The following is a 24348-nucleotide window of genomic DNA, read 5'->3' on the forward strand; positions in this document are numbered from 1 at the left end:
CACTTTTGCCTCTTTGAGCTGTAATTTGACCCCCTCAACATGCTTCAAAACTCACCAAACTGGACACACACAATAGGACTGGCAAAAATTGCGATTTGATAAAAAAAAAACCAACCCCAAAACTCAAAATTGCACTCTAGCGCCCCCTAGGAAAAAACACAGACAAAACTGCTTGTAACTTCCGGTATGAATGTCGTAGAGACATGAAACTAAAACCTCTATGTAGGTCTGACTTAGACCTAGATTTCATACATTGACATCCTTCAGCAAAAATCAACAGGAAGTTGGCAATTCCCCCTTCAAAACAAAATTTTAGTAAAAACAGTCACTTTTGCCTCTTTGAGCTGTAATTTGACCCCCTCAACATGCTTCAAAACTCACCAAACTGGACACACACAATAGGACTGGCAAAAATTGCGATTTGATAAAAACAAAACCAACCCCAAAACTCAAAATTGCACTCTAGCGCCCCCTAGGAAAAAACACAGACAAAATTGCTTGTAACTTCCGGTATGAATGTCGTAGAGACATGAAACTAAAACCTCTATGTAGGTCTGACTTAGACCTAGATTTCATACTTTGGTATCCGTCAGCAAAAATCAACAGGAAGTTGGCAATTCCCCCTTCAAAACAAAATTTTAGTAAAAACAGTCACTTTTGCCTCTTTGAGCTGTAATTTGACCCCCTCAACATGCTTCAAAACTCACCAAACTGGACACACACAATAGGACTGGCAAAAATTGCGATTTGATAAAAAAAAAACCCAACCCCAAAACTCAAAATTGCACTCTAGCGCCCCCTAGGAAAAAACACAGACAAAACTGCTTGTAACTTCCGGTATGAATGTCGTAGACATGAAACTAAAACCTCAATGTAGGTCTGACTTAGACCTAGATTTCATACTTTGACATCCGTCAGCAAAAATCAACAGGAAGTTGGCAATTCCCCCTTCAAAACAAAATTTTAGTAAAAACAGTCACTTTTGCCTCTTTGAGCTGTAATTTGACCCCCTCAACATGCTTCAAAACTCACCAAACTGGACACACACAATAGAACTGGCAAAAATTGCGATTTGATTAAAAAAAAACCAACCCCAAAACTCAAAATTGCACTCTAGCGCCCCCTAGGAAAAAACACAGACAAAACTGCTTGTAACTTCCGGTATGAATGTCGTAGAGACATGAAACTAAAACCTCTATGTAGGTCTGACTTAGACCTAGATTTCATACATTGACATCCTTCAGCAAAAATCAACAGGAAGTTGGCAATTCCCCCTTCAAAACAAAATGTTAGTAAAAACAGTCACTTTTGCCTCTTTGAGCTGTAATTTGACCCCCTCAACATGCTTCAAAACTCACCAAACTGGACACACACAATAGGACTGGCAAAAATTACGATTTGATAAAAAAAAAACCCAACCACAAAACTCAAAATTGCACTCTAGCGCCCCCTAGGAAAAAACACAGACAAAACTGCTTGTAACTTCCGGTATGAATGTCGTAGAGACATGAAACTAAAACCTCTATGTAGGTCTGACTTAGACCTAGATTTCATACTTTGGTATCCGTCAGCAAAAATCAACAGGAAGTTGGCAATTCCCCCTTCAAAACAAAATTTTAGTAAAAACAGTCACTTTTGCCTCTTTGAGCTGTAATTTGACCCCCTCAACATGCTTCAAAACTCACCAAACTGGACACACACAATAGGACTGGCAAAAATTGCGATTTGATTAAAAAAAAACCAACCCCAAAACTCAAAATTGCACTCTAGCGCCCCCTAGGAAAAAACACAGACAAAACTGCTTGTAACTTCCGGTATGAATGTCGTAGAGACATGAAACTAAAACCTCTATGTAGGTCTGACTTAGACCTAGATTTCATACATTGACATCCTTCAGCAAAAATCAACAGGAAGTTGGCAATTCCCCCTTCAAAACAAAATTTTAGTAAAAACAGTCACTTTTGCCTCTTTGAGCTGTAATTTGACCCCCTCAACATGCTTCAAAACTCACCAAACTGGACACACACAATAGGACTGGCAAAAATTACGATTTGATAAAAAAAAAAACCAACCCCAAAACTCAAAATTGCACTCTAGCGCCCCCTAGGAAAAAACACAGACAAAACTGCTTGTAACTTCCGGTATGAATGTCGTAGAGACATGAAACTAAAACCTCTATGTAGGTCTGACTTAGACCTAGATTTCATACATTGACATCCTTCAGCAAAAATCAACAGGAAGTTGGCAATTCCCCCTTCAAAACAAAATTTTAGTAAAAACAGTCACTTTTGCCTCTTTGAGCTGTAATTTGACCCCCTCAACATGCTTCAAAACTCACCAAACTGGACACACACAATAGGACTGGCAAAAATTGCGATTTGATTAAAAAAAAAACCCAACCCCAAAACTCAAAATTGCACTCTAGCGCCCCCTAGGAAAAAACACAGACAAAACTGCTTGTAACTTCCGGTATGAATGTCGTAGAGACATGAAACTAAAACCTCTATGTAGGTCTGACTTAGACCTAGATTTCATACTTTGGTATCCGTCAGCAAAAATCAACAGGAAGTTGGCAATTCCCCCTTCAAAACAAAATTTTAGTAAAAACAGTCACTTTTGCCTCTTTGAGCTGTAATTTGACCCCCTCAACATGCTTCAAAACTCACCAAACTGGACACACACAATAGGACTGGCAAAAATTGCGATTTGATAAAAAAAAAAAACCCAACCCCAAAACTCAAAATTGCACTCTAGCGCCCCCTAGGAAAAAACACAGACAAAACTGCTTGTAACTTCCGGTATGAATGTCGTAGAGACATGAAACTAAAACCTCAATGTAGGTCTGACTTAGACCTAGATTTCATACTTTGACATCCGTCAGCAAAAATCAACAGGAAGTTGGCAATTCCCCCTTCAAAACAAAATTTTAGTAAAAACAGTCACTTTTGCCTCTTTGAGCTGTAATTTGACCCCCTCAACATGCTTCAAAACTCACCAAACTGGACACACACAATAAGACTGGCAAAAATTGCGATTTGATGAAAAACAAACCAACCCCAAAACTCAAAATTGCACTCTAGCGCCCCCTAGGAAAAAACACAGACAAAACTGCTTGTAACTTCCGGTATGAATGTCGTAGAGACATGAAACTAAAACCTCTATGTAGGTCTGACTTAGACCTAGATTTCATACATTGACATCCTTCAGCAAAAATCAACAGGAAGTTGGCAATTCCCCCTTCAAAACAAAATTTTAGTAAAAACAGTCACTTTTGCCTCTTTGAGCTGTAATTTGACCCCCTCAACATGCTTCAAAACTCACCAAACTGGACACACACAATAAGACTGGCAAAAATTGCGATTTGATAAAAAACAAACCAACCCCAAAACTCAAAATTGCACTCTAGCGCCCCCTAGGAAAAAACACAGACAAAACTGCTTGTAACTTCCGGTATGAATGTCGTAGAGACATGAAACTAAAACCTCTATGTAGGTCTGACTTAGACCTAGATTTCATACATTGACATCCTTCAGCAAAAATCAACAGGAAGTTGGCAATTCCCCCTTCAAAACAAAATTTTAGTAAAAACAGTCACTTTTGCCTCTTTGAGCTGTAATTTGACCCCCTCAACATGCTTCAAAACTCACCAAACTGGACACACACAATAGGACTGGCAAAAATTGCGATTTGATAAAAACAAAACCAACCCCAAAACTCAAAATTGCACTCTAGCGCCCCCTAGGAAAAAACACAGACAAAACTGCTTGTAACTTCCGGTATGAATGTCGTAGAGACATGAAACTAAAACCTCTATGTAGGTCTGACTTAGACCTAGATTTCATACTTTGGTATCCGTCAGCAAAAATCAACAGGAAGTTGGCAATTCCCCCTTCAAAACAAAATTTTAGTAAAAACAGTCACTTTTGCCTCTTTGAGCTGTAATTTGACCCCCTCAACATGCTTCAAAACTCACCAAACTGGACACACACAATAGGACTGGCAAAAATTGCGATTTGATAAAAAAAAAAACCCAACCTCAAAACTCAAAATTGCACTCTAGCGCCCCCTAGGAAAAAACACAGACAAAACTGCTTGTAACTTCCGGTATGAATGTCGTAGAGACATGAAACTAAAACCTCTATGTAGGTCTGACTTAGACCTAGATTTCATACATTGACATCCTTCAGCAAAAATCAACAGGAAGTTGGCAATTCCCCCTTCAAAACAAAATTTTAGTAAAAACAGTCACTTTTGCCTCTTTGAGCTGTAATTTGACCCCCTCAACATGCTTCAAAACTCACCAAACTGGACACACACAATAGGACTGGCAAAAATTGCGATTTGATAAAAACAAAACCAACCCCAAAACTCAAAATTGCACTCTAGCGCCCCCTAGGAAAAAACACAGACAAAACTGCTTGTAACTTCCGGTATGAATGTCGTAGAGACATGAAACTAAAACCTCTATGTAGGTCTGACTTAGACCTAGATTTCATACTTTGGTATCCGTCAGCAAAAATCAACAGGAAGTTGGCAATTCCCCCTTCAAAACAAAATTTTAGTAAAAACAGTCACTTTTGCCTCTTTGAGCTGTAATTTGACCCCCTCAACATGCTTCAAAACTCACCAAACTGGACACACACAATAGGACTGGCAAAAATTGCGATTTGATAAAAAAAAAAAACCCAACCCCAAAACTCAAAATTGCACTCTAGCGCCCCCTAGGAAAAAACACAGACAAAACTGCTTGTAACTTCCGGTATGAATGTCGTAGAGACATGAAACTAAAACCTCAATGTAGGTCTGACTTAGACCTAGATTTCATACTTTGACATCCGTCAGCAAAAATCAACAGGAAGTTGGCAATTCCCCCTTCAAAACAAAATTTTAGTAAAAACAGTCACTTTTGCCTCTTTGAGCTGTAATTTGACCCCCTCAACATGCTTCAAAACTCACCAAACTGGACACACACAATAGGACTGGCAAAAATTGCGATTTGATTAAAAAAAAAACCCAACCCCAAAACTCAAAATTGCACTCTAGCGCCCCCTAGGAAAAAACACAGACAAAACTGCTTGTAACTTCCGGTATGAATGTCGTAGAGACATGAAACTAAAACCTCAATGTAGGTCTGACTTAGACCTAGATTTCATACTTTGACATCCGTCAGCAAAAATCAACAGGAAGTTGGCAATTCCCCCTTCAAAACAAAATTTTAGTAAAAACAGTCACTTTTGCCTCTTTGAGCTGTAATTTGACCCCCTCAACATGCTTCAAAACTCACCAAACTGGACACACACAATAGAACTGGCAAAAATTGCGATTTGATTAAAAAAAAACCAACCCCAAAACTCAAAATTGCGCTCTAGCGCTCCCTAGGAAGAAAACACAGACACAAGTGCTCCTAGGAAGAAAACTCAGACAAAACTGCCTGTAACTTCCAGTAGGAATGTCTTAGATACATGTGTAGGTCTCACTTAGAGCTACATTTCATAAATTGACAACCCCCAGCAAAAATCAACAGGAAGTTTGCAATTCCCCCTTCAAAACAAAGGTTTTGTAAAAACCGGTCACCTTTTTTTCAAACATTATCTCATCTGAGCGCGTTTGTCGTGTCGACTTCCAAACTAGCACAGGAGAGAGATTGAACCCTTCTGATCAAAAGTTGACCAAAGAGTTTGAATTACTGCTCCGGTTTGGATTGTATGTGCCGTCAAAGTCGGTCCCGTCCATCGCTGCTTGCAGCTTTAATTTTTCTTGCTTTTGCAGTGTTCTGTGAAGCTCATTTTGATCTGCACCTCATAGCCACTTCAAGTGAGGTGGCGTGCTGGTAAATGATGGCAGCAATGAAGCTTGCATGAATACGTAATCACAGCCTAAATATGCACAATCCATTTTACAACTGCAGCCTCGCTTGCTGTGGGGGACATTTGGTGAAATGGAGTTGAACTAGCAGCTCATTCACCATGTTACACCGGCTCAACTCCTCTTTGGTTTAGATGGAAACATACAGAGGATCTTTGACAAGTGTTTCTGAAAGTGAAGAGTGCTCCCATCATGGAGAGAGGATCTTGGACTATTTTTCTGTCGTACAGAAGATCTTTGACTATATTGCAATATAGTTAAAAATGCTGAGTGCTCCTCTCATAGAGGATCGCTGAGAAGCATTTTTGCAGTAGAGCCCTAAAACAGCAGATCACACTTGTCATATGTCGGATATCTGACTACTTTACTGTTGTTGTTGTTTTGCAGTAACTGCTTAAAAACAGAAAATCACAATTTTATGTCATAATGTAGAACATTTGTCTAGTGTCTGCACTTTTCCTTTTGAAAGTAGCTGATTGCTCCTGTCACATACAAGATCTTTGAATAATGTTTTTGTAGGAATTAACAATAGTACTTTTAATTTCCTGCTGTAACGAGACATTGATTGTCATCCTGTGAAACTATTCTTCTGTATGGCATCACCATAGAACAAAAAAGGTGCAAAATGTTGTGTTTTTTTTTGTTTTTTTTTGCTACCAGATCCCAATTTCTGCAGTGGTGTCTTTTGTGGAGGCTCTGGAAGTAGGATACAGCAAGCATAAAAACCCCTACCACAACTTGATGCATGCTGCTGATGTCACACAGACCGTGCACTACTTGCTACTGAAGACTGGCATGGTGGTGAGTAGACACACACACACACACACACACACACACACACACACACACACACACACACACACACACACACACACACACACACACTTTTGTGTATTTGTTACCTTCATGAGACCTGAGAAAAATGCCTCCCTCTTTAGGACCAGCCTTTCTAGATATATAAAGAAGTGTATTTACAACATTAATAATATATACATACTATGCAAATATAAAAAAGGTAAGCTTTTAGTTAATTATTATTATTTATTTATTTTTTGTTTGTATTTATGCAATGGTTTTCTGTATTGGGACCAGATTTTGGTCCTAACTTTTTCACCGGTCCTCATATGGAAGCTACTTTTCCTTGTTGGTGTCTCAAGAAGGATGAATACAAGAACACACACACACACACGTTCTTGTATTTGTTACCTTCTTGAGACCTCGGAAAAATGCCTACCTCTTTAAAAAGTCAAGTTAAAGTAACGATGATTGTCACACACACACACTAGGTGTGGCGAAATTATTCTCTGCATTTGACCCATCACCCTCCATCACCCACTGGGAGGTGAGGGGAGCAGTGAGCAGCAGCGGTGGGCGCGCCCGGGGATCAATTTTGGTGATTTAACCCCCAATTCCAACCCTTGATGCTGAGTGCCAAAGGATCACCCTTTCTAGATATATAAGGATATGTATTTACAACATTAATAATATATACCATACCATACCATACCAACTTTATTTATAAAGCCCTTTAAAAACAAGCACAGTTGAAAAACAAAGGGCTGTACACCACAAAGAAATGAAGGCAAAGGACAGACTAAAAAATAAGATTTAAAACAGAAATAAAAATACACATTTAAAAAGCAAATATAAATTACCCTAAGAACAGTTTGTTAAATAAAAACAGTTTAAAAGTTAAAAACAATTCAAAAAGTTAAAAGCTAAAAACAGTTCAAAGTCTCATGCTGGGTTAAAAGCCAGTGAATAAAAATGGGTTTTAAGAAGGGTCTTATAATATATACATACTATGCAAATATAAAAAAGGTAAGCTTTTAGTTAATTTGTTTTTTTTAAATTTTTTGTTTGTATTTATGCAATGGTTTTTCGTATGGGACCATGATTTCAGTCCTAACTTGTTCACCGGTCCTCATATGGAAGGTACTTTTCCTTGTTGATGTCTCAAGAAGGGTAGAAATACAACACACACACACACACACACACACACACACACACACACACACACACACACACACACACACACACACACACACACACACACACACACACACACACACACACACACACACACCTGTAGATGTACCGTAAAGTTCAAATCTGCATCTTATTCTTTACTTATCATTTATATCCTAGTTTTTTGTCAAATAGCCACCCCTCCAACAAAACAAAACAAAAACAGTATTAGCTTTCTCTTCCAACGCTGAATTCCAGCCAGCCCTGCTTCCTCTGTTTTTATTTCATCACCTTAATAAGGCGGCCATGACAGCTGTCCACATGTCGCCTTCCCTTTGGTGCATGGAAGCACATTACTGCTGCTGGAAGCTCTCCTCGGAGAGCCGGAGAAGAGCATTTATCATTCCGTAAGCCCTCCGGACTCTCATTAAATCAACAATCAACAGGTCATTCATAAACAAGGCCCTCAGCAGGAAATACACCGCAGGGGAAAACGTCATCTTGCTCCATTTCTTCTTGATACTCCCCACACAACACACACACACACACATTAAAGCAGCATTTCTCAAAGTGTGGGGCGCGCCCCACTGGTGGGGAATAGAGACATGACAGGATCGAGGAACGAGAGGAAATTTCACTTTAAATTTTTTTTTAAATTATTATATTTTTAGATTATTTTTTTTTTACTATGCTTTCATTTTCTATACACACTGTAAATCACTTTGTGATTCTGTCTATGAAATCCGCTATATAAATACATGGAAATTACCGGTACTTATTTTTACTGTAGGCTTTAAATTTCTCGGTAGGAGCGAAAGTTTGACAGACATAGCAACAGTAACTAATGGGGGCGGGGCTAAGCGGAACTAACTTTCGCGCGGATGGGTAGCAGGCTAATGTGTGGATCACAATTACACAAATATATACATTTGTGACTCGCACCTCAAAGGTCGTCGAGCCAGAGCCAGCGCCTGCAGAGAAACAAAAATCTGACGGGCACACACTGTGTCATTCACCGGGAAGTATAAGTTATAACACATTTTTGATTTATTATTGAACTTGATGCAAGTTATAACACTTTTGTTTTATTTATTATTGAACTTGATGCAAGTTATAACACTTTTTTGATTTATTATTGAACTTGATGCAAGTTATAACACTTTTTTTTTTAAATTATTGAACTTGATGCAAGTTATTTGATTTATTATTGAACTTGATGCAAGTTATAACACTTTTTTTGATTTATTATTGAACTTGATGCAAGTTATAACACTTTTTTTTTAAATTATTGAACTTGATGCAAGTTATTTGATTTATTATTGAACTTGATGCAAGTTATAACACTTTTTTTGATTTATTATTGAACGTGATGCAAGTTATAACACTTTTTTTGATTTATTATTGAACTTGATGCAAGTTATAACACTTTTGTTTTATTTATTATTGAACTTGATGGAAGTTATTTTATTTATTATTGAACTTGATGCAAGTTATTTGATTTATTATTGAACTTGATGCAAGTTATAACACTTTTTTTGATTTATTATTGAACTTGATGCAAGTTATAACACTTTTTTTGATTTATTATTGAACTTGATGCAAGTTATAACACTTTTGTTTTATTTATTATTGAACTTGATGCAAGTTATAACACTTTTTTTTATTTATTATTGAACTTGATGCAAGTTATTTGATTTATTATTGAACTTGATGCAAGTTATAACACTTTTATTTGATTTATTATTGAACTTGATGCAAGTTATAACACTTTTTTTGATTTATTATTGAACTTGATGCAAGTTATAACACTTTTGTTTTATTTATTATTGAACTTGATGCAAGTTATAACACTTTTTTTTTTTATTATTGAACTTGATGCAAGTTATTTGATTTATTATTGAACTTGATGCAAGTTATAACACTTTTTTTGATTTATTATTGAACTTGATGCAAGTTATAACACTTTTTTTGATTTATTATTGAACTTGATGCAAGTTATAACACTTTTGTTTTATTTATTATTGAACTTGATGCAAGTTATAACACTTTTTTTTGATTTATTATTGAACTTGATGCAAGTTATTTGATTTATTATTGAACTTGATGCAAGTTATAACACTTTTATTTGATTTATTATTGAACTTGATGCAAGTTATAAAAAATTTTTTGATTTATTATTGAACGTGATGCAAGTTATAACACTTTTTTTGATTTATTATTGAACTTGATGCAAGTTATAACCCTTTTTTGATTTATTATTGAACTTGATGCAAGTTATTTGATTTATTATTGAATTTGATGCAAGTTATAACACTTTTTTTTATTTATTATTGAACTTGATGCAAGTTATAACACTTTTGTTTTATTTATTATTGAACTTGATGCAAGTTATAACACTTTTTTTTATTTATTATTGAACTTGATGCAAGTTATTTGATTTATTATTGAACTTGATGCAAGTTATAACACTTTTATTTGATTTATTATTGAACTTGATGCAAGTTATAACATTTTTTTTGATTTATTATTGAACGTGATGCAAGTTATAACACTTTTTTTGATTTATTATTGAACTTGATGCAAGTTATAACCCTTTTTTGATTTATTATTGCACGTGATGCAAGTTATAACACTTTTTTTGATGTATTATTGAACGTGATGCAAGTTATAACACTGTTTTTGATTTATTATTGAACTTGATGCAAGTTATAACACTTTTGTTTTATTTATTATTGAACTTGATGGAAGTTATTTTATTTATTATTGAACTTGATGCAAGTTATACCACAGCTGCACAGTTATTTTATTTATTATAGAACTTGATGTTATTTTATGTTATTGAGTTTGAATGTATACAACTTGATGTTCAATGAATTTGAAAATGTTAAAGCTTGGCATTAGTGCTCTGTTGGGGTGATGGGGGCAGGTGGGGCTTGAAAACTCCCCCTTGTCCAAAGTGGGGGATGACAAAAAAGTTTGAGAACCACTGCTCTAGTGACTGCACGTCACTGTCTTAGACCAAACCTTTTTTTTTACTCATCCAAACCCCCCCCACAACGTTGACCTTTTTCCCACCTTTCTAAGGGGCAGCGGAAGTCAGTGTTCCTTTGATTGATTGATTGATTGAAACTTGTATTAGTAGATGGCACAGTAGAGTACATATTCCCTACAATTGACCACTAAATGGTAACACCCCAATAAGTTTTTCATGTCAGAAAAGCAACACATTTAGCTGAAGTGCAGCAATTTAGTGGTCAAGTGGTCAAGCAGAAGCTTGTGGATGGCTACCAAAAGCGCCTTATTGCAGGTCAACTTGCCAAGGGACATGTAAGCAAATATGAACATTGCTGTATGTATACTTTTGACCCTCACATTTTCAGTAGAGCCATAATAAATTCATAAAAGAAGCAAACTTCATGAATGTTTTTTGTGAGCAACAAGTATGTGCTCCAATCACTACATCACAAATGATTGTAGAAATGATTGTAAAGTCAAGCCAGCCATGACATGATGTTCTTTACACTTTTGACCACCACTGTAATTGACCACCACTATATATTTGGCAACTAATCAACTGAATGCTGTTCCACCTTCTTTTCCTCCTCTTTTCTCCTTCATGTTTAACTCTTTCATTGTCTTCCCTTCTTGGTTCCAAGCACTGGTTAACCGAGCTGGAGATCTTCGCCATGATCTTCGCAGCCGCCGTGCACGACTACGAGCACACGGGGACAACAAACAACTTCCACATTCAGACCAGGTAACACAACATCAACATCCAAAGTGCTCCGAGAAGATTGATGCCCTCGTAAACGGCTCAAGGTTCTTTACATGCTCGCTGGGAATTGCCTCCGAGGGCAGAAATAACAAAAAGGAAAGGACAGAAGAGCTGATAGAACTACTAAACTAGTGAAACAAACACGGTGTCGGGTCAACTTGGTCTTTGTTACGGCTCGTTGGTTTTTAAAGAGATGATTACTTTTATGCTTCTTTTTAGACGTGCAAACACATTCACACTACTTCTCTGGAAGTCTCCTAAGTTGCTGCCACCACCACCGCCAACAATGCACCAGATGCAGGGATGAGAGGTTTTCCCTCTCCCCAGTTATTAATGATAACCACTCACATAATAGAAATACAAGAAAATGACTAGAAATAATCTGCAAAGTCAAAGCCTACTACTAGCTTTTTTGTGCACAAACAAATGCTTAGGTGCTCAACCAAGACTTGTTGTATATTTGAAGAGATTCCTCCTTAGACCGGCTAATGATTATAACCACCACCTTGAATGTTGGAAATAAATGTATGGACTAGAAATGATCCACAAAGTCAAAGCCTACAGTGGTAGCTTTCTTGTGCACTACAAAGGCACAGCTGTGCAACCAAGATGTCATATATTTAAAGAGGTTTTTTCTCACCCCAGTTATTAATGATAACCACCCCTTTGCATAATATAAATACAACAACATGACTAGATATTAGTGATGGGTTGATGAGGCGTCATGAAGCCTTTCGACACATTGCAAAACTGTATTGATACTGTGTCGATACTGTGTCACTAAATACTGACATCTGCTGGACATTAAAAATCCCTACAGGCAACCTATGGACCGACTCAACTGACACTGATTTGATGCCCTAGTACAGGGGTCACCAACCTTTTTGAAACCAAAAACTACTTCTTGGGTACTGATTAATGCGAAGGGCTACCAGTTTGATACACACTTAAATAAATACATATATTGTCATTTGTAAGTTACACGTAAGTGTGATTTAAACAAGAATAGCTAAATAAATACATTTATATATATAAAAAAATGGGTATTTCTGTCTGTCATTCCGTCGTACATTTTTTTTTTCCTTTTACGGAAGGTTTTTTGTAGAGAATAAATGATGAAAAAAAACACTTAATTGAACGGTTTAAAAGAGGAGAAAACACGAAAAAAATTGAAAATAAAATTTTGAAACATAGTTTATCTTCAATTTCGACTCTTTAAAATTCAAAATTCAACCGACAAAAAGAAGAGAAAAACTAACTACCGTAATTTGAATCTTTTTGAAAAAATAAAAAAAATAATTTATGGAACATCATTAGTAATTTTTCCTGATTAAGATACAATTTAGAATTTTGATGACATGTTTTAAATTGGTTAAAATCCAATCTGCACTTTGTTAGAATATTTAACAAATTGGACCAAGCTATATTTCTAACAAAGACAAATCAGTATTTCTGCTAGATTTTCCAGAACAAAAATTGTAAAAGAAATTCAAAATACTTTGAAATAAGATTTAAATTTGATTCTACAGATTTTCTAGATTTGTCAGAATCATTTTTTTTTTATTTTAATCATAGTAAGTTTGAAGAAATATTTCACAAATATTCTTCGTTGAAAAAACAGAAGCTAAAATATTTATTATTCTTTACAATGAAAAATAAATAAATGTACTTGAACATTGATTTAAATTGTCAGGAAAGAAGAGGAAGAAATTTAAAAGGTAAAAAGGTATATTTGTTTAAAAATCCTAAAATAATTTTTAAGGTTGTATTTTTTCTCTAAAATTGTATTTCTAAAAGTAATAAGAAGCAAAGTCAAAAAATAAATGAATTTATTTAAACAAGTGAAGACCCATCCATCCATCCATTTTCTACCGCTTATTCCAAGTGAAGACCAAGTCTTTCAAATATTTTCTTGGATTTTCAAATTCTATTTGAGTTTTGTCTCTTTTAGAATTAAAAATGTCGAGCAAAGCGAGACCAGCTTGCTAGTAAATAAATACAATTTAAAAAATAGAGGCAGCTCACTGGTAAGTGCTGCTCTTTGAGCTATTTTTAGAACAGGACAGCAAGCGACTGATCTGGTCCTTACGGGCTACCTGGTGACCGCGGGCACCGCGTTGGTGACCCCTGCCCTAGTATATACAATAATATAAACCAAGTCATTGTATTTCATTTAGGATTATTTCATATCTTCATTTAAATAAAAATATATTTGTATCTTTTTTAGATACAGTCAATAAATAATGTGAACATGTATCATAACATGGAAATCTAAGAGAACGTGTTGTGGATGATTGTAGACTGGGTATTTTTTTAATTTTATTTTTTACACATTTTTATAAAAAAAATTTAAAAAAAAGTTTTTCCGACGTATTACATTTTAGACGATTTCTCTTCTTAGTTATTATTTCTCCGGCTGTAGAAAAGAGCCGCTCACAGGGCACAGAGGAGGCGTCAGTGCGACACAGTTGGCGTATCGGTCACGTGACCAAAACAGCTCATGATCGGTCACGTGACTTTCTAAAAGCGGTACGCGCACCGACACAGGGTTTTGCTCTATGAGCTCGACGCATGCGCCGATGCATCGGTGTTGCCGGACCCATCACTAGTATATACTATCATCATAATACAGTCATCACACAAGATAATCATCAGAGTATATACATTGAATTATTAACATTATTTACAATCCGGGGTGTGGGATGTGGAGGGGGGTTAGGTTTTGGTTGATATCAACACTTCAGTCATCAACAATTGTATCATCAGAGAAATGGACATTGAAACAGTGTAGGTCTGACTTGGTAGGATATGTACAGCAAGTAGTGGACATAGAGAGAGAGAGATCAGAAAGCATAAGAATAAGTATCTACATTTGATTATTTACAATCCGAAGAGGTATTATGAGGAAGGGAGGGTGTTAGCTTAGGGTTGAAGTTGCCTGGAGGTGTTCTTTTAGTGCGGTTTTGAAGGAGGATAGAGATTAGGGATGTCCCGATCCGATATTTGGATCGGATCGGCCGCCGATATTTGCCAAAAAATGCGTATCGGCAAGGCATGGGAAAATGCCGATCCAGATCCAGTTTTTAAAAAAAAACTCCGGTCCGTGTTTTCCAACGCAGCCATCTAAATAATACATTCCACTTTTCTGCTGCTCCCTAATTTCCGTTCCGCATTTTCCAGCACACCTTCAACACATCCACAATTCTCTCACGCAGTTGCTTTTAGCTGCTGGCATTACACGACAGGCTCTTCTCACTCTTTCCTGTGTCTCCCTCTCACAGACAGCGAGCGCACCTTCTTACACACGTCACATACTGTCACGTCATACGTCACATACTGTCACGACATACGTCACATACGTATACGTCCTCCCCGAGCAGAGAGGTAGCAGCATGGCTAACGTTAGCTGTGATGCTAGCGCAGCCGTGCGAGCAACGCTCCCTCTAAGGTGCTCGCCTGTGCAATTGCGCACTGTTTAAGCGTCCTCTGCACACAACAAATCTATGCCACGCACAAAATCAAATAAAATTAAAGCTGCAAGCAGCATTGGTCGGGCCCGCGTATTTGGCAGGTGCTAGTCCTAACTGTCCCAATACTTTTGTCCAGTGATAGTCATAAGTGTCCCAATACTTTTATCTACTTTTAGTCTGAAGTGTCCCAAGACTTTTGTCTAGTGTACCTACCTTGTCTGCATTGTGTGGGCACGTTGGTGCTTCTTGCTTTTAAGCAGCCATCTTAAAAAAACATCAGCGCAGCAGCATCAGCGCAGCGGGTCTTTGAAGGGTCATAAAATCAAAACCGCAGCAGTTAGAAAAAAAGCGCTTCTCTCATTGTAATCACAAGGGTTCAATCTCTCTCCTGTGTTAGTTTGTAGGCGAAACGACAAACGCGCTCAGAGGAGATCGTTTTTGAAGGAAGGTGACCGGTTTTTACAGAAAATGTGTTTTGAAGGGGGAATAGCAAACTTCCTGTTGATTTTTGCTGGGGGTTGTCAATTTATGAAATGTAGGTCTAAGTGAGACCTACATAGAGGTTTTTGTTTCATGTCTCTCCGACCTTCCCAGTGGGAGTTACAGGCAGTTTTGTCATTTTTTTCTTCCAAGGAGCAGTTTTTTTTGCGTTTTATTAAAAAATTGCAGTAGAGCGCAATTTTGAGATTTGGGGTTAGGTTTTTTTTTTAGATCGCAATGTTTGCCAGTCCTGATGTGTGCGTTCAGTTTGGTGAGTTTTGAAGCATGTTAAGGGGGTCAAAATACAGCTCAAAGAGGCAAAAGTGACTGTTTTTAGTACTTTTTTGTCTTGAAGGGGGAATTGCCAACTTCCTGTTGATTTTAGCCTGAGAATGTACATTATGAAATCTAGATCTGAGTCAGACCTACATAGAGGTTTTTGTTTCATGTCTCTCCGACCTTCCTAGTGAGAGTTACAGGCAGTCTAGTTTTTTTTTTCCTAGGGGGCGCTAGAGCGCAATTTTGAGTTTTGGGGTTCGGTTTTTTCATTAAAAGGCCATTTTCGCAGGTCCTGATGTGTGGGTCAAATATGGTGAGTTTTGAAGCATGTTAAGTGGGTCAAATTACAGCTCAAAGAGGCGGTCGGTATAATAATAATAAAGAATAATAATAAAACCTTACAAATTCAATAGGTCCTTATGTCCCATTGCATAAGGACTCCCTTTGGGAGTCCTTATGCAATGGGCCATGCGGGCCCTAAAAATAAGCGCATAACAATTTTTGACACACGGACACGACAGAGAAAACAGTTTTCGTCATCATTGTTCAAATATTGTGACGTCTGTCGAGACGCTTATCTCCGTCCGGTGCCACACGTCCACACCATCAAAATGCCGAGGCAAACATTTCCACATCAACACCGTATGAAAAAATGAGTGATTCTTTTAGTTGTGATTTCTTTCTCTGCATGAAAGTTTAAAAGTAGCATATATTAATGCAGTATGAAGAAGAATGTTTTAATGTAGACATGCAAGCCTTGAAAGAAAATGTTGAAAATCAAGACTACATTTCCTGCAAATGGGTGCATTTCTACCCTATATTTTAACTTTAGATTTATTCTCATATCAAACTCTTTTGGCTGTCTTTTTGACACTTACATCCACACCCTGGATTATAAATAATGTAAATAATTCAATGTGATTATCTTGTGTGATGACTGTATTATGATGATAGTATATATCTGATAGTATATATCAAGGTTCAAGGTTCAAGGTTCAACTTTATTGTCCCCGCGGGGAAATTTGTCTTGGGCACAGTGCATCATTGCTTTCTTAACATACCCAAAAACAACAGAAGAAAAACACAAGCACAGACACAACCACAACCATACAACTAACATTTAAACATCAGAACATGGAGCTTGATAGACATAGGTGGCACTTTGATGTAGGCATAAAATCTACAGTATGGAGATAAAGATAAAGTACCAATGTGCATTGCACTAGAGCTCATGGATAAAGTGCTGTGTGCTAAAGTGCTTAGTTCTAAAGTGCTATGTGCTAAAAAAGTGCTAACCTATGTATTAAAATTCTATTGCACATTGTTGGTCAGCTTAATGGAGGCTGGGACAAATGATAATTTAAGGCGGTTAGATTTGCATAGTGGGACCCGGAGTCTTCTCCCTGATGGCAGGGTTCCATATTCAGGAAAGAGTGGGTGTTGTGAGTTGGAAATAATTTTCTTAGCTTTTTTCCTAACTGCCTGCTCATAGATGCTCTGTATAGGCTCATATTCTTTCCTCCCTACGATTTTCATTGCCGTTTTATGCATGCCGGCCAGTTTGCTTTTTAGCTTAACGGTTAGGTTGCCAAACCATGAGGTGATCCCGTATCTAATGATGCTCTCTACAATGGCACGGTAGAAAATCATCATGATGTGGCTGCTTACGCCGTACAATCTTAATCTTCGCAAAAAATATAGCCTCTGTTGCAGTCTATTGCACAGTTTGTCAATATGTGTCTTCCAGCAGAGAAGATTATCAATATGAACCCCTAAATATTTATATGAGGATACCTGGGTGATTTCCTGATTTTTGATGACCACTGGCTCATGGTCAGTCACTTTCCTCGGATCCAAAACCATTTCCTGTGTCTTGGTCACATTTAAAATAAGATGGTTGGTGTCACACCACCTAATAAATAGGTGGTGTGACACTATTTTGATATCTGTATCATGAATCAATTTAAGTGGACCTTGACTTAAACAAGTGTAAAAACTTATTGGGGTGTTACCATTTAGTGGTCAATTGTACGGAATATGTACTTCACTGTGCAACCTACTAATAAAAGTCTCAATCTGTTATGATCCGCTGCCCGGATCATATTTTTGTTTTTGTTTTCAAGTCACTTGTGTTTTTCAGCACCTCTTGAGTTTGTTTCTGTTGCCATGACGGCAGATTAGAGTCACCTGCCTCTGGTTAGTGTCCCGGACGCGCACCTGTTGCCCGGGCACTAATCAGAGGGCTATTTAGTTTACGCGCTGGCCTCATTCGGTCTGTTGGTTTTGTTTGCTCCTACGCAACAAGTTACGCTCCTAGTTTCGCTCATAGTTTACATTTTTGATATTAGCATCTTTGCTACCCTCTTGTTTTCCGTGCCGTGGTGCACCGCGCAGCATTTTGTTCTGCATTCAGAATAAATCATTTATTCTCACCTGCAAGCCGCTTCCTGACATCCCTCTGCATCTTGAAAAGACGACCTCCGGCATCACTATGCCTCGAAGGCGTAACACAATCAATCAATCAAAACACATAGAATCATCATACTGCTGTGATTATATGCATCAAGTGTTCATTCAAGGCTGAGGCAAAATATCGAGATATATATCGTGTATCGCAATATGGCCTTAAAATATCGCAATATTAAAAAAAGGCCATATCGCCCAGCCCTAGTTCAATGATGTCATTTCTGTTTGTCATGTATAATTTTGTCTATTTTGTGTTTATCCTTGAATAAACAGGTCAGTTTCTTGTTACCAACCATTGTGTATTATTCAAACTCCCCTAATTCAGCTGGCTAGTTGTTATCAAGAGTACTAAAACCCTTTTCAACATGATTCTGACAACTAAGTACCGTATTTTCCGCACTATAAGGCGCACCGGATTATTAGCCGCACCTTCAATGAATTGCATATTTCATAACTTTGTCCACCAATAAGCCGCCCTGGATTATAAGCCGCGCCTACGCTGCGCTAAAGGGAATGTCAAAAAACCAGTCAGATAGTTCAGTCAAACTTTAATAATATATTGAAAACCAGCGTTCTAACAACTCTGTCCCAAAATGTACGCAAATGTGCAATCACAAACATAGTAAAATTAAAAATGGTGTAGAGCAATAGCAACATAATGTTGCTCGAACGTTAATGTCACAACACACAAAATAAACATAGCGCTCACCTTCTGAAGTTATTCTTCATTCGTAAATCCTTCGAATTCTTCGTCTTCGGTGTCCGAATTGAAAAGTTGCGCAAGCGTGGGATCCAAAATGGCCGGTTCCGTCTCGTCGAAGTCATCGGAGTCAGTGTCGCTGTTGTTGTCCAGTAGTTCTGTGAATCCTGCCTTCCGGAAAGCTCGGACCACAGTTGTGACCGAAATATCTGCCCAGGCATTTACGATCCACTGGCAAATGTTGGCGTATGTCGTCCGGCGCTGTCTGCCTGTTTTAGTGAAGGTGTGTTCGCCTTCGGTCATCCATTGTTCCCACGCCGTTCGCAGTCGTGATTTGAATGCCCTGTTGACACCAATATCCAGCGGTTGGAGTTCTTTGGTTAATCCACCCGGAATGACGGCGAGTGTTGTATTTGTGTGCTTCACTTGTTTTTTGACACCATCTGTGATGTGGGCGCGCATGGAGTCGTATATCAACATGGACGGAGCTGTGTGAAAAAAGCCACCCGGCCTCTTCGCGTAAACTTCCCTTAACCACTCGCTCATCTTTTCTTCATCCATCCATCCCTTCGAGTTAGCTTTTATGATGACGCCGGCTGGAAAGGTCTCTTTTGGCAAGGTCTTCCTTTTGAATATCACCATGGGTGGAAGTTTCTGGCCATTAGCATGGCAAGCTAGAACCACAGTGAAGGACGACTTCTCATTCCCTGTGGTGCGAATATTCACCGTACGTGCATTTTGTAGTCTGGTCTTTACAGATGTAAACACACAAAGGAAATGAAACGAAATATCCGCGCGCTTCTTTTTCTTCCGGGGGCGGGTGGTAGCTTACAGTAGAAGAAGAAGCGCTTCCTGTTCTATGGGGGCGGGTGCTTACCTTGGCGGTTGCTTGCGTAGAAGAAGAAGCGCTTCCTGTTCTACCGGGAAAAAAGATGGCGGCTGTTTACCGAAGTTGCGAGATCGAAACTTTATGAAAATGAATCGTAATATTAATCCATATATAAAGCGCACCGGGTTATAAGGCGCACTGTCAGCTTTTGAGAAAATTTGTGGTTTTTAGGTGCGCCTTATAGTGCGGAAAATACGGTAGGCTAAATAACTTTAAACTTTAATACATGCTCGGATAGGCCAGTATCGGTCAGTATCGGTATCGGATCGGAAGTGCAAAAACCTGGATCGGGACATCCCTAATAGAGATGCACTTTCTTTTACACCTGTTGGGAGTGCATTCCATATTGATGTGGCATAGAAGGAGAATGACTTAAGACCTTTGTTAGATCAGAATCTGGATTTAACGTAAAAACCATAAACTTCCTCAAGTATCCTCAAAGGCTTTCTCCCAACCCGCAGTTCAGAGATCAGTTCCACTGCTAAAAGAAGTAAAACATTCGATGTGATTTGCTGTGCGTCCTCTCAGGTCGGACACGGCCATCCTGTATAACGACCGCTCAGTGTTGGAGAGCCACCACGTGAGCGCTGCCTACCGCCTGCTGCAGGACGACGACGAGATGAACATCCTCTACAACCTCTCCAAGGACGACTGGAGGTAAGAGTGATGATGCTGAGACCACAAAAGGAAATCCAATACCGGTACTAATATTAAGTGGAGTGTTGATACCCAAGCCAAACAGTCATGTGACTCCAGTTTATACTTCTAGTGAGCTCTTCTCTCGGATCCTATTCTTACTTGTGTTTAGATTCAGATATTCAGATAGGTCTTTATTGTCATTGCATAAGTACAAGGAAACTTTGTTTTCAGCACAAACCCGTTCAAGATGAGACAAACAAACAGTGTACAGGGCTACAGAACAGGAACGCTGTAAAAGATAAGAAAAAGGTAAAACGCTGGGGAAAAAGATGAGTAAAAAAATACAATCTAGACTGGACTCCTAAGGGGGCCTAGTCTGGAGTGGGGAAAAAACCTCCATGCAATGCACACATAAACACATTACATTTAATCACCACAAACTGGCAACAGAGGGGAGGGGAGTTGGGGCCCTGGAGGTCGACTGCTGCTCTGAGATTCATTACCAACTGCGCTCCCCTTACTCACCATTGTGTGTTATACTCAATGGTTAACTGGACATCTTTATGTGCTCGACGCCTCAATCATTGGTATGTTTTCATCTACAAAACCATTCTGGGTATCACTCCATCTTATCTGTCTTGTCTTTTAACAAATCAATCAATCAATCAATCAATGTTTATTTATATAGCCCTAAATCACAAGTGTCTCAAAGGGCTGCACAAGCCACAACGACATCCTCGGTATAGCCCACATAAGGGCAAGGAAAAACTCACCCCAGTGGGACGTCGATGTGAATGACTACGAGAAACCTTGGAGAGGACCGCATATGTGGGTAACCCCCCCCCCCCTCTAGGGAGACCGAATGCAATGGATGTCGAGTGGGTCTAACATAATATTGTGAGAGTCCAGTCCATAGTGGATCCAGCATAACAGTAAGGGTCCAGTCCACAGTGGGGTCAGCAGGAAACCATCCCGAGCGGAGACGGGTCAGCAGCGCAGAGATGTTCCCAACCGATATACAGGCGAGCGGTCCACCCCGGGTCCCGACCCCGGACAGCCAGCACCCCATCCATGGCCACCGGATCTGAGTGTCTCCCCTTCCACAAGGGATAGGGGGGAGCAGAGGAGAAAATAAAAGAAACGGCAGATCAACTGGTCTAAAAAAAGGGGGGCTATTCAAAGGCTAGAGTATACAAATGAGTTTTGAGATGGGACTTAAATGTTTCTACTGAGGTAGCATCTCTAACTGTTATCGGGAGGGCATTCCATAGTGCTGGAGCCCCAATAGAAAACGCTCTACAGCCCGCAGACTTTTTTGGGGCTTTGTTTTCTTTGTTTGTTTCTTTTTTTGGGCGTACTTTCACATTTTGTAGACAGCACAACTGTTGGACCTTGAAAGTGTTTGTCATGTTCCACAGAACATCTTGCTTATTAGAAGAGGAGCTCACTCTTGTCCCATTTCAACATTAGTGTTGCGCTTCAAACACCTGCCGCCTCTCACTCTGAAAGAAACAAGGAAGTCACAATCTTCGTTCAATGAATGTTCTGCAATTTGTCGTCCCCAAAGTAAGAACTGAACTGGGCAAGAAAGCATTTAGGTTTTCAGCACCGAAGGCTTGGAATAACCTACAATCGAACATTAAACTTCAAACCCTAGTTACGTTGAATGAGTTTAAAGCTTCTGTGAAAGGATTGCAGTCTACCTTGTCTGTATGCACATGTGTCATGTGAGCAAGTTGTAAATGTGATGTTTTATGTATTTGTTTACTGTTTTTAATTTAACCTTGCTGCTGCCCTCTTGGCCAGGTCTCCCTTGGAAAACAGATCTTTGATCTCAATGGGATTTTACCTGGTTAAATAAAGGCGGTCCGCTCCCTGTATGATCAGTGTCAGAGCTTGGTTCGCATTGCCGGCAGTAAGTCGGACACGTTTCCGGTGAGGGTTGGACTCCGCCAAGGCTGCCCTTTGTCACCGATTCTGTTCATAACTTTTATGGACAGAATTTCTAGGCGCAGTCAAGGCGTTGAGGGGATCCGGTTTGGTGGCTGCAGGATTAGGTCTCTGCTTTTTGCAGATGATTTGGTCCTGATGGCTTCATCTGGCCAGGATCTTCAGCTCTCACTGGATCGGTTCGCAGCTGAGTGTGAAGCGACTAGGGATGAGAATCAGCACCTCCAAGTCCGAGTCCATGGTTCTCGCCCGGAAAAGGGTGGAGTGCCATCTCCGGGTTGGGGAGGAGATCTTGCCCCAAGTGGAGGAGTTCAAGTACCTCGGAGTCTTGTTCACGAGTGAGGGAAGAGTGGATCGTGAGATCGACAGGCGGATCGGTGCGGCGTCTTCAGTAATGCGGACGCTGTATCGATCCGTTGTGGTGAAGAAGGAGCTGAGCCGGAAGGCAAAGCTCTCGATTTACCGGTCGATCTACGTTCCCATCCTCACCTATGGTCACGAGCTTTGGGTTATGACCGAAAGGACAAGATCACGGGTACAAGCGGCCCAAATGAGTTTCCTCCGCCGGGTGGCGGGTCTCTCCCTTAGAGATAGGGTGAGAAGCTCTGTCATCCGGGGGGAGCTCAAAGTAAAGCCGCTGCTCCTCCACATCGAGAGGAGCCAGATGAGGTGGTTCGGGCATCTGGTCAGGATGCCACCCGAGCGCCTCCCTAGGAAGGTGTTTAGGGCATGTCCGACCGGTAGGAGGCCACGGGGAAGACCCAGGACACGTTGGGAAGACTATGTCTCCCGGCTGGCCTGGGAACGCCTCGGGATCCCCCGGGAGGAGCTGGACGAAGTGGCTGGGGAGAGGGAAGTCTGGGCTTCCCTGCTTAGGCTGCTGCCCCCGCGACCCGACCTCGGATAAGCGGAAGAAGATGGATGGATGGATGAAATAAAGGCTAATAATAATGAAGCGCTGCCATCCGACCATCACCCCGAGGGGAAAGAAGCGGTGGTGAAGGTGTCTGGTGGGGGAGGGGCGGTGTGTGCGTGTGTGCCCAATTGTCTTGGGTGTGATGATGTAATGTTTTTTATAGACTGAGGCCGATCTGCAAAAGTTCGACTCCAGCTCTATGAGCTCGACGCATGCGCCGATGCATCGGTGTTGCCGGACCCATCACTAGTCATAGAGTGAAGGCGGAGGTGCGGCTGCAGAAGGAGAGGAACGCCTGTCAGAGTGAGAGGCGGCAGGTGTTTGAAGCACAACACTAATGTTGAAATGGGACAAGAGTGAGCTCCTCCTCTAATAAGCAAGATGTTCTGTGGAACATGACAAACACTTTCAAGGTCCAACAGTTGTGCTGTCTACAAAATGTGAAAGTACGCCCAAAAAATCCAATTTTCATGGCACGAGTTTGGACCGGTTGGATATAGTCGGACTCACCTCGACGCACAGCAAGGGCTCTGGAACCACTTCTCTCGAGAGGGGCTGGACTCTCTTCCACTCTGGCGTTGCCGGCAGTGAGAGGCGACGGGCTGGGGTGGCAATTCTTGTTGCGCCCCGGCTCAAAGCCTGCATGTTCAACCCGGTGGACGAGAGGGTAGCTTCCCTCCGCCTTCGGGTGGGGGGACGGGTCCTGACTGTTGTTTGCGCTTACGCGCCAAACAGCAGCTCAGAGTACCCACCCTTTTTGGATTCACTCGAGGGAGTACTTGAGAGTGCTCCCCCGGGTGATTCCCTCGTTCTACTGGGGGACTTCAACGCTCATATTGGCAACGACAGTGAAACCTGGAGAGGCGTGATTGGGAAGAATGGCCGCCCGGATCTGAACCCAAGTGGTGTTTTGTTATTGGACTTTTGTGCCCGTCACGGATTGTCCATAAC

General features: G+C 39.9%; 1 protein-coding gene across 3 annotated transcripts in view; it reads left to right on the forward strand.

The window, feature by feature from the left end:
- Positions 1 to 24348, forward strand: part of pde1cb (phosphodiesterase 1C, calmodulin-dependent b) — a 315596-nt gene that overhangs the window by 235348 nt on the left and 55900 nt on the right. For all 3 annotated transcript variants that reach the window (XM_061941990.2, XM_072912884.1, XM_072912885.1), the window contains 3 exons: positions 6526 to 6666; positions 11490 to 11590; positions 20421 to 20549. In XM_061941990.2, the coding sequence (XP_061797974.1) occupies positions 6526 to 6666; positions 11490 to 11590; positions 20421 to 20549 (371 nt within the window). The remainder of the gene's footprint in view (positions 1 to 6525; positions 6667 to 11489; positions 11591 to 20420; positions 20550 to 24348) is intronic.

The sequence above is a fragment of the Nerophis lumbriciformis genome, linkage group LG03, assembly GCF_033978685.3.
Source record: "Nerophis lumbriciformis linkage group LG03, RoL_Nlum_v2.1, whole genome shotgun sequence".
NCBI classification, from domain to species: domain Eukaryota; kingdom Metazoa; phylum Chordata; class Actinopteri; order Syngnathiformes; family Syngnathidae; genus Nerophis; species Nerophis lumbriciformis.